Source organism: Nipponia nippon, unplaced genomic scaffold, assembly GCF_047370975.1.
Source record: "Nipponia nippon isolate SJK-2023a ecotype South Korea unplaced genomic scaffold, ASM4737097v1 scaffold_1, whole genome shotgun sequence".
Classification (NCBI taxonomy): domain Eukaryota; kingdom Metazoa; phylum Chordata; class Aves; order Pelecaniformes; family Threskiornithidae; genus Nipponia; species Nipponia nippon.
This window is the reverse complement of record NW_028262290.1, coordinates 23,393,423-23,408,111: the sequence shown is the minus strand read 5'-3', so window position 1 is coordinate 23,408,111 and position 14,689 is coordinate 23,393,423. Positions and strand designations below refer to the sequence as shown.

General features: G+C 40.0%; 1 protein-coding gene across 1 annotated transcript in view; it reads right to left on the bottom strand.

Annotated features, from left to right (window-relative positions):
* YWHAZ (tyrosine 3-monooxygenase/tryptophan 5-monooxygenase activation protein zeta) overlaps positions 1-14,689 on the bottom strand; it is a 28,125-nt gene that overhangs the window by 11,937 nt on the left and 1,499 nt on the right. Inside the window, exon 2 of the mRNA XM_087748666.1 lies at positions 13,318-13,621. Within this exon, the coding sequence (XP_087604792.1) occupies positions 13,318-13,611 (294 nt within the window). The 5' untranslated portion in view covers positions 13,612-13,621. The remainder of the gene's footprint in view (positions 1-13,317; positions 13,622-14,689) is intronic.

The following is a 14,689-nucleotide window of genomic DNA, read 5'->3' as shown; positions in this document are numbered from 1 at the left end:
ACCAGTCGATACGACAATGTTTATCAGTACAGAGCTGATCACCATATGGGCCACTGAAGTGCTAACAGCTAGTCCAAGACTGGACCAATAAGTTGATCTTTATTACTAAATTACTAAGTTTGTTAGGTCATCTGCATCACTGCGATGCATACAACACCCTGACAACTGAAGCCCATAAAGCACGGGTATATTATAGCTACATGGTATGCAGCTAAGACCTTGTGCTCGTTCATGACATTCCTGCTATCGTGCCAAATTCCCATCCACTTTTGATATATACTGATATGCACTAACTACAGCTCCATGGGCAGTTAATTACAGTGCCTCAATCAGAATCTGGTAGAAACAGCTTTTTAAACAAAACCAAAACACCACTCCCTGCCCCCCAAACCCCACAACTACTCAGCCGTAATTGTCAGAGCTTTTAATTTGACAGCAAGAATCTAACTGCTGTGAAACAAACCATAGCCTTGCAGTTAATTAGGCAGATGCAGCAGCATCTTAGAACACTTTTCAGCCAAAACCTGTAACAGCTTGTACAAGTGTTTCTAATACTTTTCATAGCAAAGTCATACACAGTCTTTCCAGAAAGACTTAATGGAAAATTATCACCTTTTTTTTTTTTTTTTAAAACAAACATGCACATACTGAATTTGAACATCAACTCTTACTAATATGCTGGCCGTTAAAAGATCAGGCTTCAACACTTCACATCTGCAATTGTGATTACGACTAAGTTAACAGCTTTCTGGTACTCTGGACTGGGACAGACAGCACATTCGAACTCAAGAGATGTCAGCTATGCTCACACATACCACAGATAAGAAATCTCATAAATTTGGTACGTTCCCCCACCCCCAGCAAGTATGCACTAGAGAAGAGTCTTTGTCTCCAAAGATGTAACAGAGGCTGCACGCACACAGCTTTATTATTCTACTGGCAAACTTTAATCATGGCTTATTTTAAACACTAAAGCAGAAAGAGATTCACTTTCTTCATTCTTACACACATTCTTTTGCCAGAGCAGGACACAGTCAACAGATGGCAACATTAAGCACAACGCGTTTTGAACCTGTTTTGATGAAAGGCCCTATGGACTTGTTCCCGTGGTTTCGCAAGATAAAGTCTGCAGGGTAAGAGTTATCAGACTCAGTTAGGAATGTGAAGGAAGCGTAACAAGCAGTAATTCTGTGTAACAAAAAAAACCCAAAACCAACACTCAACCCTCTACAAAAAGTCTGCCTGCTTCTTACTGGAAGTAGACGTGCTTCAGTTTGTCAAGCTGTGGTGAGAACTACAGTTGAAGACAGGAAGCCAACCCATAAAGACTTTAATAGTCCTTTCCTGACACTCAAAGTCTAAAACTACCCTTCTTTTATAGCATTTGCTTACATCTTTGGCAAGTGACTTGTGTGGGCCAGAAGACTGTTCCCAAATTCATCGTAAGAGCATTAAAATCAATGCCTCAGTTTTGCCTTGTTGCTTATAGTTCTGTGCGTATCTCCCTTTAGGAAAGGCTCGGTCTCAGTACATGGTATTGCCTGGGAACTTTAGATAATTATTAATGCACTTGAGGATTGCATCAACAGCTCAATTTTCTATTGAAGATGTTTCCCTCCTGACAAACAGAACAAGAATAAAATCACCAGATTCTAGAAAAATATAGTTGTAAATGAGCAGGTAGTATATAGTTAAAGTACTGAGAGCAAGAAACTTTGTTTTTAAATACAAAAAATTAATAATTAAGATACACCGTTGAGTAAAAATCTCTAGAACATTGGAGAAACAAAAAGATGTTGCTCTCACACAAAAGAACCAAGGTGCAGAACAGCAAAAATACAAAAGAATACACTGATAAACATAAGGTAATTTAAACAGTATTAGTTTTGCTCAGCGCTAACCAGGCAGGCCTTTTGTTTTCATGCAGTATTGAAAGACACCTGAAATAGTTAATGACATAATTTCTAGTTTTGATGATAAAGTACATAGAGTATTAGCTGAACTTTAGTTAATTTGTCATCCATCTGTGGCATATGGCATAAGGATGAAGATGACATGGAAGAACTCTTTCTTTTTTAAATTCATAGAAGACATGAAAGAAACATCGTATTTTTTTTAAGCTCAGCCTGAAACCTATTTCACACTAACTGACAATGGCCTAATGTTTTCATGATGTAAGCAGCATGCCAGTATCTTTCTCCAAGACATAACAAGAACACAGGAGGGATTGTACTGGCTGACAGGACTCTTCTGTCTACTAACCTACCTGCAACACTGCCCAAAAGAGGATGCCAGCAGAAAAATACATAAAGAAGGCAAGAAAATGACATGCTTCTGTTATCCTCCACCAAGGCCTAAGGACTTCTTGAGCCAGATGTGGTTTCTCTGAATGCAGTAACCTTCAACAGGCTTTTCATCCACATTCCACACATTGTCCAAACTCCCCTTACATCAGCATAACCTTAATACCCACAATACACTATGGAGAAAAAGCTGGAGAGACTTGACTTCCCGCACATGAGAAAGTGTTACTTACTTTTGTCTTAAGCCTACTTCCCAGCTTCACCAAAAAAAAAAAAAGTTTAGCTTATAAAAGCACTGGTACTCAAGTCTGCATTTCTTTTAGAAGACTACCAGATAACTTCATATTATTTGAAGTTTCAGTACCATTTCCAAACAGGAATCAAAAGCCGCTGCTGCACTTTCACACCATCCAGGTAGCTATTTACTTTATTCCCTACAAAGGAAGAAGGTGAGCAGCAGGGGAGGGAAAGAAAAATAAGAAAGATGTGATGGATATTAAGAAAAGAGACATCCAGCTGAAGCACGGTGTTAGAACAAGCAATAAAATTACAGTCTATTGAATCTTAAGATCAGCTTTCCAGATGCATCAAGATACACTTACCAACTGCAACCCAGAGAGTACCAAGCTCCTCTTGTGTCCCAGTGCTCCGAGGGCAACAACCCTTCCTTTGTGGCAGGAGACACAAAACTATCCAGACTACCGTTACAACACTGACTTGCTGTTTTCTGACTACCCGCACAGCTGAGCATGAGTATTTTAAAGAATTACATGTAGAAAGTATCGGGTGTACTTAGGTAGGCATTCAAAAATATTGATTCAGATCAGTGTTTCCAGGTACACACTTTGCAGGAAGAGCTACGTGTACTTGGTTTCATCACGTGGAACCCACTAGCCAACCAGCACAGTAACTGCAGCACACCTTTGTTAAGCTGTTCTTTTACAGACTTCTATTTTGATGACAAAGTTATTAAAGTAGGCCACCTGCGTCGGGCAAGTTCAAGACACCTACCATTCCCATAAAAAGCTAGTGTGTGATTTTCCATGCATGTGTTTTCTGCCTCAGCACCACAGTTAGGGAAGTTACTCGGGCTATAAAGCAACACGTGCAATTAGCTGCACTGCAGATTGGCACACACACTACAAAGGGTTTAACCAAGCCATCTGTGGCCAGTAGAAATTTTATTTACACACACCTGTCTGAATTGTTGGGAGGAAAATGACAAATATTTGTATTTTTAAGGGGAATATTTTTAGACAATCCCTTCCCAAACCCAGGCTCATTATGCTGCTTCTGATTACAGTTCTACCCAGAGCTCGGATCAGGGCTCTGCAACTGCTGCCTCATGGGTGACCTCCAGCCCTCTTGGGGAAAAACCAAAAGGACTGTTCTGCTGTCAGCCTTCTACTCTGGCCAAAAGCAAAGCCTCTTGTGTAAAGTTAGCTACAGATTTCTACGTACTCATTTGCTCACTAGAACAGGGATACAAGAAAATCTGTCAAATGCTAGCGGCTGCTGTGGCACTGGAGATGGCAAAACATCTGCTGAAGAAGGAAACGAGCCTGCTGCCTGTTCTCAGAACCAGTTATTCTCTCTTCCCATCAAGCTGGCTGCCCACACAGACAGTAGCAGAGGTTTGAAAAAGGTGAGAAGAGAAGCCTGGCTGGAAAAGACAAGGCGAGAATGACGAGCCTGAGCAGAGAAATTCAGACTTTGGGACAAAGGACCTTCAGGGGCAGGGAGGAATTCGATTGCGGAGTTCATGCAACAGTGGGAGAGGTGACATGCGTAGGGACACCTGGGACTGATAAGAGAAGGAAAAAGGTACACTTGGTTAGCAGCTTTGCTGTAGTCAATCTGGTGAAGATCTAGAAAGGGAAAAAATGGAGGAAATGAGGCCTGAGTAATGAGAGGATAACTGAACTAAAGGACTAATGCAGAAAAGGGAATCCTGTATAACAGAAAGAATGGTGAGAAATTTTAGCTTATTTAAAAAAATACTGCTACAACAGTCTAAATGTGTTTCTTTAGAAAAAAAGAACAAAAGCAGTACCACTTAGGGGCAGGCGGAGGAAAACATGGGAGAAAGAAGTAGGACACCCAGAAAAATCATCTTCATGCTGACACGTATGCTGGGGGATAGAACTAAGTCAATAAGAAGTAGGTGTGTGCACTAAAACGCCTACAGGGTGCTTAGAGGGAAGGTATGGCACATACGGACAGACACACCACCAGTCTGCATAAAAAGACAAGGATGGGAAGCGAGGCAATGGGGAGCAGCATCTCTCATTCCACATATACGCAGCTCTCCTCGCGGATCTACACTCCCCAACTTAAGACTACTGTGCCCTTCACTATCTTGTTCCTTCTACCACTTTGCCTTCCAATTAGTATTTACAGCAAGGGAAGCAAATGTGCTTAATATCAGGACACAATCTTTGAGATTATTCATAGAACATCTTGAATTGGAAGGGACCCATAAGGATCATAGAGTCCAACTCCCTGCTCCTCCTGGGACTACCTAAAACTAAACCCTATGACTAAGAGCATCATCCAGAAACTCCTTGAACTCTGAGAGGCTTGGTGCTGTGACTGCTTCCCTGGGGAGCCTCTTCCAGGGACCGACCACCCTCTCAGTGAAGAACCTCCCCCTAATGTCCAGTCTGACCTTCCCCTGACGCAGCTTCACGCCATTTCCTTGCGGTCACCAGAGGGAGACCAGCCCCTCCCCCTCGGCTGCCCCCCCCCCCCCCCCCCCCCGAGGAAGCTGTAGACTGCGATGAGGTCACCCCTCAAACGACTTTTAAAGTCCTTCATGCCAATCATTACAGGTTTTTACCAAAGTATCCTTAACGACACACGACAGTGAAGGAACCAAATTCTGATGCATAGGTAAAAATACCTCTCCAGTTTAGTAACCAACTCTGAGAAAACTCGTATGAAAGGCAGCAGCCAATAAGGCATTTAAAAGAAAAATACTTAGGATTAAAGTATTTAATGTGTTGGGGCATTGCTGTAGACATTAATACACAAAACAGTTTCCACGAAGGATCAAAGCCAATATGCAATTTTTACCTTTTTTTGTTTTGCAATCATCTCATTAATTTATTTCTTGAATACTGGGGACTTGCAACAAAACAGAATGGTGCCAAATGCATCAATCATTATTTTTTGAAGAAACAGAACATCTTCTGAGAAACTTGAGAGAACACGAAATTGAAACCAATTGAGTTGGATGAGAATTTCTGCTAGACAGGTAGGTCTAAGCGATAGCTATTGTGGCTGTACTCTGAACCAGAACACGCTCTAGCTGTCTGAAGACACTGTAGTTTTGGTCTCTGAAGAAATACTTCTAAAAACCCCCATGAACCATGATGGAACATCTTTTATCCTTGATAAGAAACAGAAGTAGGGACCATTTATCTTTAGCAGTTTGCACTCTGAGCAGATCTGAAACCTCCTGAAGTAGACTATGATATATTAGGAGTTCATTATAGCATACAATGTTAACAAAAGCATTTTATTAGCAAAAATGCCATTTTAGCAATGTAAGCCTACTCTGCACTAGGAGAATCTGATCAGTTAGAGATCACATTCCCATTGTTAAATATTTTGTTACCTGCATAATCACAAAGGGTAACAACATCCAGGAAAAAAAAAACAAAAAACAAACGACCAAAACACAACCCATAACTGCTTCCTACCTCATTTGAGCTGCAATAAATCTGATAAAAAAAATTAAGAATTTACTGTTCACCTCAGCAGCAGCATGACTTATTATTCCTTCTCATTAGAAGAGGCATTGCCAATCTTCTGTCAGATTTCAAGAAAAATAAGCAACTACGCAAGAGCTGACATTCAGTAAAAAAACAAGTTTAAGAAACAATCACAATCTTAATGCTCTTCAGTCAACTTTAATAGCATAAGCTTTCTCAAACTATTTAAAAATGGTAGTCAGCTACTGCCTGAATGGACAATCCACTTCAGGTTCAGAGCCAGGAGCCGCTGTGTCTGCCTACAGCAAAGGAGCAGTAAAGCATTTGAGAACCTGTTTCAGAAACACATTCTTCTGTCAAGTGCATGAAAACAAGACAGAAGCTTCCAGATAAAACCAGAGACAGTGTGGCATCTGTTTATACAGATGTAGAGAGATAACGCACTAACTCTGCTCATATTCTGAATTTTATATTTCTACCGCTTACGGCTTTCACAGGCACAGTAAAAGCTGGTATCTTAATAATACAGAGTTTCTACTCTTAGCCTTCTAAGCGACCAACCAGTGAAACAAACACACTTAGCAGCTTCACAAAATTACAAGTACACGCAAAGAAGTTCTTGCTTCAACAGCATGGAAGAAGGAGGAGAGTATCTGTCATAGGTAACTAAACCCATCAACTTGCTTTTGCTGCTTTGAACTGCACATCAGCAGTAAGTGCATAAAGTACTCGAATACTGAAGGGTGCTGCCAAATAAAGCAAGTTGTTACTTAGTGCTTATACTGTTCAAAAGCATCAATGTACTTTTTTTTTTTTTTTTAAATCGAAGCCAATAATTAAATATTAATGCCAAGTGAAATTCATACAGTAGACTACTGGTTATAGTAAAGATTTGTTCTACTTCCAATAAATGCAAGAGGATATAGATACATGTATATACGTGCATACACACGTACGTGCATAGCTAATATAAGTATCAGAGGTAACTGCAAGTTTAAATATTTTTTTGCATTTATGCAGAGCACCTTAGCTGATTTTATGATAAATGGGTGCATTAAACACATGTATCAACATTACGGCTGCACTTCTTGCTAAGATTAATAAGTACTAGTTCACCTTTGCTCATGCAGCCCAACCACCAGTAAATTACTTATATATGCTGGAATCTAAAATCCTTTCAAACATGAGCTGAAGTTTCATGCATTTACAAAGAATCACACAAACAATGTAGAATAAATAAAAACCAACACAAGTCATCTCATATTTGAACTGATCCATGAACGATGTTTTAATTTTCCAATATTCAACAGTTTTTCAACAGTTTAATTTTCTTAAAAAAAAAAAAAAAATTGCTCTAGTTTAGGCAGTGCTTTCACTGCAGGAAAAAAAAAAAAAAAACCAAAAACAAACTAAAAATGCAACAGCCCCCCCCAAAAAAAACAACCAAACCACCAAAAACCCTGAAGGGGTGTAGCTACAACCAGGGAAGTGATTAAAGGATTAACAAAGTGAAATCATGAGGTTGATGCAAATTGCCTCAGCCTCCTGCCTTCAATATATGCGAGCTATTATACCAGCCAAACCCTAACTGAAAAAGCTAGACTTGGAGAGTTAATCAAAAGCTTAAATTATAACCATCCTGGGAGGTTAGTAAACCCTGGCTGCATTTTGCTCTGCGATATATACATGTTCATTCAGAGAAGTATTTGTGAACCAGAGGTACTCGCATATTTTCACATACACCACTAGCACATGACCAATTGCCACCTTTTAATACAAATTTTAACAACTTGAGATGACATTTGGAGTTCTATACCCAGGCTTGGGCTCCACAGTACAAGAGAGACATGGATCTGCTGAAGCGAGTCCAGGGGAGGCCACCAGCACGACTATGGGGCTGGAGCACAGGATGTACAAGGCAAGGCTGAGAGCGCTCGGTTTCTTCAGCCTGGAGAAGAGAAGACCAGCAGATCTGACTGCTGTGTACAGCTGCCTAGAGAAGATGGAGCCAGACTCTTCCTGGAGGTCTGCAGTAAAATGATGAGCAGCAGACAAATTGGAATATAAGGCATTCTCATTATATACAAGGATTTTTTTTTTTTCTTTTAACCGTAAGTATGACCAAATATTATGACACGCTGGACAGAGAGGTTGAGGAATCCCCATCCTTGAAGATATGCAAAATTTGACTGACAAGGCCTTGAGCAATGTGATGTAGCTGGATCTGTTCTGAGCAGAGTTGAACTAAATGACCTCCCTTCCAATCTAAATTATTCACTCCTAGATTTGAACAAATTAACCACTCCGTTTCTGTGATTGACATTCTGGAAATAAAAGCTTCTACAAATGCCTCCCTGTCTTTTCCAAAAACATCAAATAAAAGACACAGATCTGAAAGACAGAAACAAAGTGCAGTCAAAAATAAAAAATAAAGCAAGCCTGAAGGAGTCACAGAACTAAAGGTAGCAATTTTCAGTCAGAACATTGAATTTTTTGTTAGTATCAGGTATTTTCATAGCATAGAAGGTTGTACAGTATAATCAGTCACTCGAGCTCATAAGCAATCTATTCATCTGCTTGTTAGCACCACTCTATAGGTTAGCTGTGCTCTTTGACCATCAGGAGGACACACTGAGCATACAATGGTTGATTAAAAAAAACCTCACGTGTGCATGTCAAAAAGCATCTGGCTTCCTATAGAAGAGAGGACTAAATTTCCTAATCCTGTCATTAAGAACTAGTGCAGAAACAGGTTTTATAGATGTTAACATAGTAACCTATTAGATGTTTGCAGGCAACTAGAAAATAGTCCCACAGTAATTTGAGTATGATGGCAATAGGCATTAATTCTGTGGTATGTTCTTTAAAAAGCCATTTAGATGCACTCTGAATGGAATTACGCTCCCTTCCCCCCAGTGAACTGCAGCCCCACGACAGGTTACTAAACCTTCTCCTACTCCCCCCCCTCCCCAAACAGCATACATATGAAAGAACCGCAAACCTAAAGTCACTTAGTTGAGATTTAACCGCACCTTCTCTTCTCACAATTACCACTTCTAAAAAGTGAAGCATCCATAACAAGTGCAAAGAAATCTAAATAGTATAAGCACACAAGGAGTACCATTTTACCTGACTGAGCATAAAGTTAGGAAGAAATAACAACCTGGCAAAGAAAACAAACAATTCATCTTACTGAGAGGGTCCTGAATAGAATCATTAAGGTTGGAGAAGACCAGTAACACCATTACCCTCCAGCTTTTCTGGCAGGGATGGAGTGGTGAAAAAGAGAGCTGTGTAGCACCTATGTGCAACAGTAACTCTAGAAGGCTGAAGGGGAGCCCAGGTTTCAGGAAGCTCTCTAGACTTAAGGGGAACCACCAAAACAGAAAAGAAACAGTGAAAGAGCGCTTGGGCACTGCAGGCGAGGAGATTTACTTAAGGCACGACTGTGGGGGAGCCTGGGGGAGGAAGAGGCATCACCCAGGAGACTGGGCATGGGGAAGAACGTGGGAACTGTCACATGCGGTACACTCTGGAGGACACGCAGGGGACTACTGCTGTATGTGCCAGCCGAGGGCAGGGAGTGTAACTGGCTAGTGTTACGTTCATGCTGAAGCAAAGACAGCCAGTCGTGTTTTAAATGATTGGTTTACATCTAGCTCATGTCAGAGACTGCCTGAAAGCTGCTAGTGGTTTAGAGCTCCTGTGAACTTCTAACATGCAAGCAGTATCAGATGTTAGCTATTCAAAGATCTCTCCGTACATTCTTCTCTGTACTTCAGGGTCCACATCAGCTGAAAAATTCATCTTACTACAGATTTAATTTGAACCACTTCAGCTACAGCTCTGTTTCCCATTAACTGCAAAAAGCATTTTGAAGAAAATCCACACCTGTTAGATTAATAACAATTTTTATTATGGAAATGACAAATAAAAGATAATTATACTGGTACTTTAAACAGACTCTCCTACTATAGAAAGTGAAACAGAATGTGAAGCACACACTTAGCTAACATGAGGAAAAGTACTTAACGAAAAGCTTAATTTCCTGTATCAATACGGAATTTCTGAGACTGGAAATTTTCTATAATACTCAAGTACATTTAAGATGCTCGAGTATGGCAATGTACTTCCTTCCCCAAACACACTATATTATTCTTAAAGAATCTGGAAATTCAGTCTCTATCGTTACACTGCAAGGACCTTGTACTATGCACAACGTGTCACGGTTATTTGCAGTTTATCAGCACTACCAGACCAACTCCAAATTAGAGTCAGTTATACTACACCTGAAAACACTCCAGTGTGTATCTGACAGAACTGGTGCTGGACCAAGAGATTTTAGGTGTCTCTTCTTTGCACAGCAGCACAAAACAAGAGGACGAGTTCAGCTGTTCATGGAGCTGCAGAGGTACTCCACAGCAGCTTCAAGCAACAGAAGATTTAGGAAGTGGCGAGGACGTAGAGATGCTAGCTTTTCCTGCTGCAAGGTCAGCGTAAAGAAGAAAAATAAACGGTTGGACCTGACCCACATAACTGCTAAAATTTTTATCACTGAGTCTAATAGTTATGAAGCAAGAAGAAAGTCCAGCATTAATTGCTCTTATTCACTCCGTAAGTTAGCAGAAGTGGGGGGAACAGAACACAGGCACAGTTTAGTATACTCTGCGTCTACTGGATTAGAGGAGCTGTTTCTTCCAATCCACTAGTAATTTGATTCCAACAAATGAGGGGAGAGAGCGACAAGCTGCAGAGGAGCCAGCTTGGGCTACTTTCTGCTAGTCACAAACACATTCTCTTAATTGCTTTCCTCCCTTCAACACTGAAGTTAGGACACCAGTCACTTCCACGCTCGCTGTGAAGTAACACCCCAGGGTATTAAATATTACTTAAGAGCCTAGCAGGCAAATGAAGACACAACACCAGCTCGAACAGATTCACAGTCTTAATAAAAGACACGCAAGTTTCCGAGCTGCTTTTGTACTGTAATTGATAAGGCTTGTGACTGAAAGCTTGGAAAGTTTGTTAACACCTCAGGTCCTATTAATGGCATACTTCACACCAATCAAGATTTGGTAAGCCTTGTTTTTCACTTCTGTGAACAGTTACAGACTAGACTATGCTGTACAAAAATTACAGAGGATCTTCTGAAAAAAAAAAAAAAATCCAAGTTCTATGTTTGCACGTAGCATTGTGCAGACTTCTGGTCATAAAAAACAATTAAATATGTTACCACAATTCTTTTTTCTCTGTTAAAGCAAAATGGATGTCAAAGCAATATGGTCAGCTGCCTTTCTAGGTAAGTAAGAATGTATGTGAACAGGATATTCCAACAAAGAAACAAGAATATGTTTTTAAATATAAAGCTAATTCTTCAATGCAATTAGCAATGTCAGATGTAGTGCATGCCATTTGGAAGCTTTTTTTTTTATTATTCAAGGTACAAGCTTTAAAAAGTTTTTCTTTTTAAACCTAAGTCTAAAAAAGTAGTTTTATTACTGCTAATCACTGCCTAAGGCATTGTTTCTTCTGGACAGTAATTTTTCCTTCATCTATTAAGAAAAATTGGACTGGCAACACTAAAAATTAGTAAGACATTAGCTGCATAAAAGTAGTAACATGTCAAAGAACAATATTTGAATAATGTATGTATCTCTCATTAAACACAAAGGGAAATTCAAGTCTATTTTGAGATTCAGAAGATTTAACAAGATTCCCCACCCGTGTGCACCCCCCCAGATACTTTAGCTGCTACAGCAAACTCAAAAGCTGGGGTTTTGTTTTAGCTTTTCTATTTAGCATGCACAATAACAGCTAGTTTCGCCTCAATCTGGTTTCCATTATCTAGAAAAAAATTTAATTGCAAACACTAAATTCTTCTAAAAAGCGGTTTCTAAGCCCAATGACTTAATTAAAATGATTTCTTACACCCAAATGTAGTTCACAAAAGAATTTCAGATCACTCTAAACTGAAAGCACCGAGGACTTTCACATCAATAAAATAAATAATTAATTAAAAAAATAACAAGAAATTAGAGTGCCAGATTTGGATCCTTATTTCTCTGGCTTAAACAGATGAGCCACCAGTTAACACCACTAGTAAATCAGTTCTTTCCTATGTTTAACTTTGGCATTTCCATTTTCATAGTGGAAGTTTAAGAGTTATCCTTACACAAGATAACAAAACATACGAGACTGGGTGTGTTACAATAACCATGGAAGCCAGCCTAAACTGGAAGCCAAGACTCAGAGTTATCCATGCCGACTTTTGCACACCCTTGGAGAACCAGTCTTCTAGAAGCGATCGCCGCCCATGTCATTTAGTTACCTTATACAGCAAGCAAAATTTATGCTACTCATTGATCTTAATTTTTGTTTGACATCAGGTCTTCGAGCACACACTTAGCTATTTAACACTCCCCTCACATCACATGTCATTCTGTCACCTCCACGTACGTGATCCCTCGTCACATATGGGATGACGCCCCAGCAGGGTCCACAGTCCAGTGGACAATACTATTGCTGACAGTAACATCTACCTCACAAGTGGTCGTGGGACTGGGCATCCGTTAATCGTGTGCTCGCTGAGGCACCACAGGCGTATGCAGTTGAAAAAAAACCTGACAATCTGGAATAAGCATTTGGAAGAGGTTCAGATTTCATAAACCAGTCTCCTAACGAAAATATAGGGTTGTTTGCTGGGTACATGCACATTTTGACATAACTACAAGCCACAGAAAACTTCTAACTTGAACAGCCTTTTAGTTTGCTACTAAAAATTTTAAGTTCAAGAGGGTATCACAGTATTTCTACTGCCTCTTCCTGCAGACAATTTTCTGCATGGCTGAGTCATAACTAACATTACATCATCTTACCCAGGGAGGGGCACAATTTCCGTAGAGTAAGAACTACCTCTTACAACTAGAGCAGCATATTAAAGTTGCAGAAATCAAAACGATCTAGGATACAAATACCGCACTGAGGGGGGAGGGCGGAGGAGAAAACCCCAAACTAAACCTAGATCTAGTTCACTCTCAAAGAAAGACGTTGACTTTTCATACCTGTTACTTTATATACAATAAAAAGTTTCAACATGTCTCCAAATTTGTAGCTATGATGATTTGTATATAAATAATCAATGCATTAGAAGGAAAGAAAAGTCAGACTTTTTTCAAACCTTGTCCTTCAGAAATAGGAGACCATAGCTTTACCAACTACAGAAGTAGTCCCAGAGGGCCCGGTACCATTTACCCTGCAACTCTAAGTAAAAATGGATCAACAGTTTCATTATTTCTCACCAGCACATCATTGCAGATGTCTCTTAGCTCAGTCTCAATTTTCTCTCTGTATTCTCGAGCCATCTGCTGTTTTTTCTCAGCGCCTTCCGTCTTTTGTTCAATACTTGAGACGACTCTCCAAGATGACCTACGGGCTCCTACAACATTTTTATAGGCAACAGAGAGAAGATTCCTCTCTTCGTTGGACAACTCAGCTCCTTGCTCAGTCACAGACTTCATGCAACTTGCCATGTCATCATATCTTTCAGCCTGCTCAGCCAGTTTGGCCTTCTGCACCAGCTCATTTTTATCCATGCTGATATTTCTAAAGAGGAAAAATAGTGAGGCATTATTCAGACAGTGATCAAGGACAAAGGTGTTTTAACTTCATACGCAGAGCAACCATTCTCTAAGTAGTCTGGACTGTAAGAGGTACAACTGAAATGCAGAACACAAGGCATACGAACACTCAATGCTCTAACACACAGATAGGTGGATCGAAGACTTAAAGTCACTGCTTCCTCCTGAAAAATTGTTACCTTTCAAAAATGTTATTAATAAATGCAAACAAAAGCATCCAAAGGTGAACTGAAAGCAAGTCATTCCTATCTTATGCACATAAACGATCCTAGTTCTTTGCCATCGCTCTCTCCTAAGACTACATTCAAGCTGCAGCATCAACTGCATCCAATTATCAATATAACAAAATTGACAAAGGAAACATCCAACAGTAAGTTCGTCATGGGAACAGACCAAATAAAGGCTAGACAAACAGTACCAGGCAACTCTCGGTGCCTTAACAGAATCTTACATGCAGAAAGACTTGGCATAGGGATCTGCAAGTCAAATCCCACACTGGATGTTACAAAGCCATAATCGACCAAATATCTAAATTTCAAGGTGTACGCCCTTCAATGATGTTAACTTTCCCAAATTGGGATACAGTAGACATTCTGAGCAAGGTACTGCTTCTCAGCCTGAGAGGCTATGCTTTCAGAGACAAAAGGAAATTTCACTACTTAAAAAAACATCACTTCAACATCAGTATTTGAGGTAGCACAACCTGGCTGAGATGCTTCATAAGCTGCATTTTATCAGCACTTAAAAAAAAAAAAAAGAAAAAAGAAAAAAAATCAAGCTCTGCTGAACAGAGATAACGGATTTTTTTTTTTGGTACATCAGGGAAGAATACTCCTCCCTCACCCCCCATCCTTTTTTGTATCTTGACTGGATCATTTTGAGGCCCTGGCAATGTGCTTTGGGATACACCATTGTTTAAAGTTCGACCAGCTTCTTAAAGCAAGAACCACTTTTGGTCACGTACGACTGATGTATTTCTGTATGTTCCACATGCAACAAGCCAGCATCGTTTAACCTTTTTGTCATTTTACAT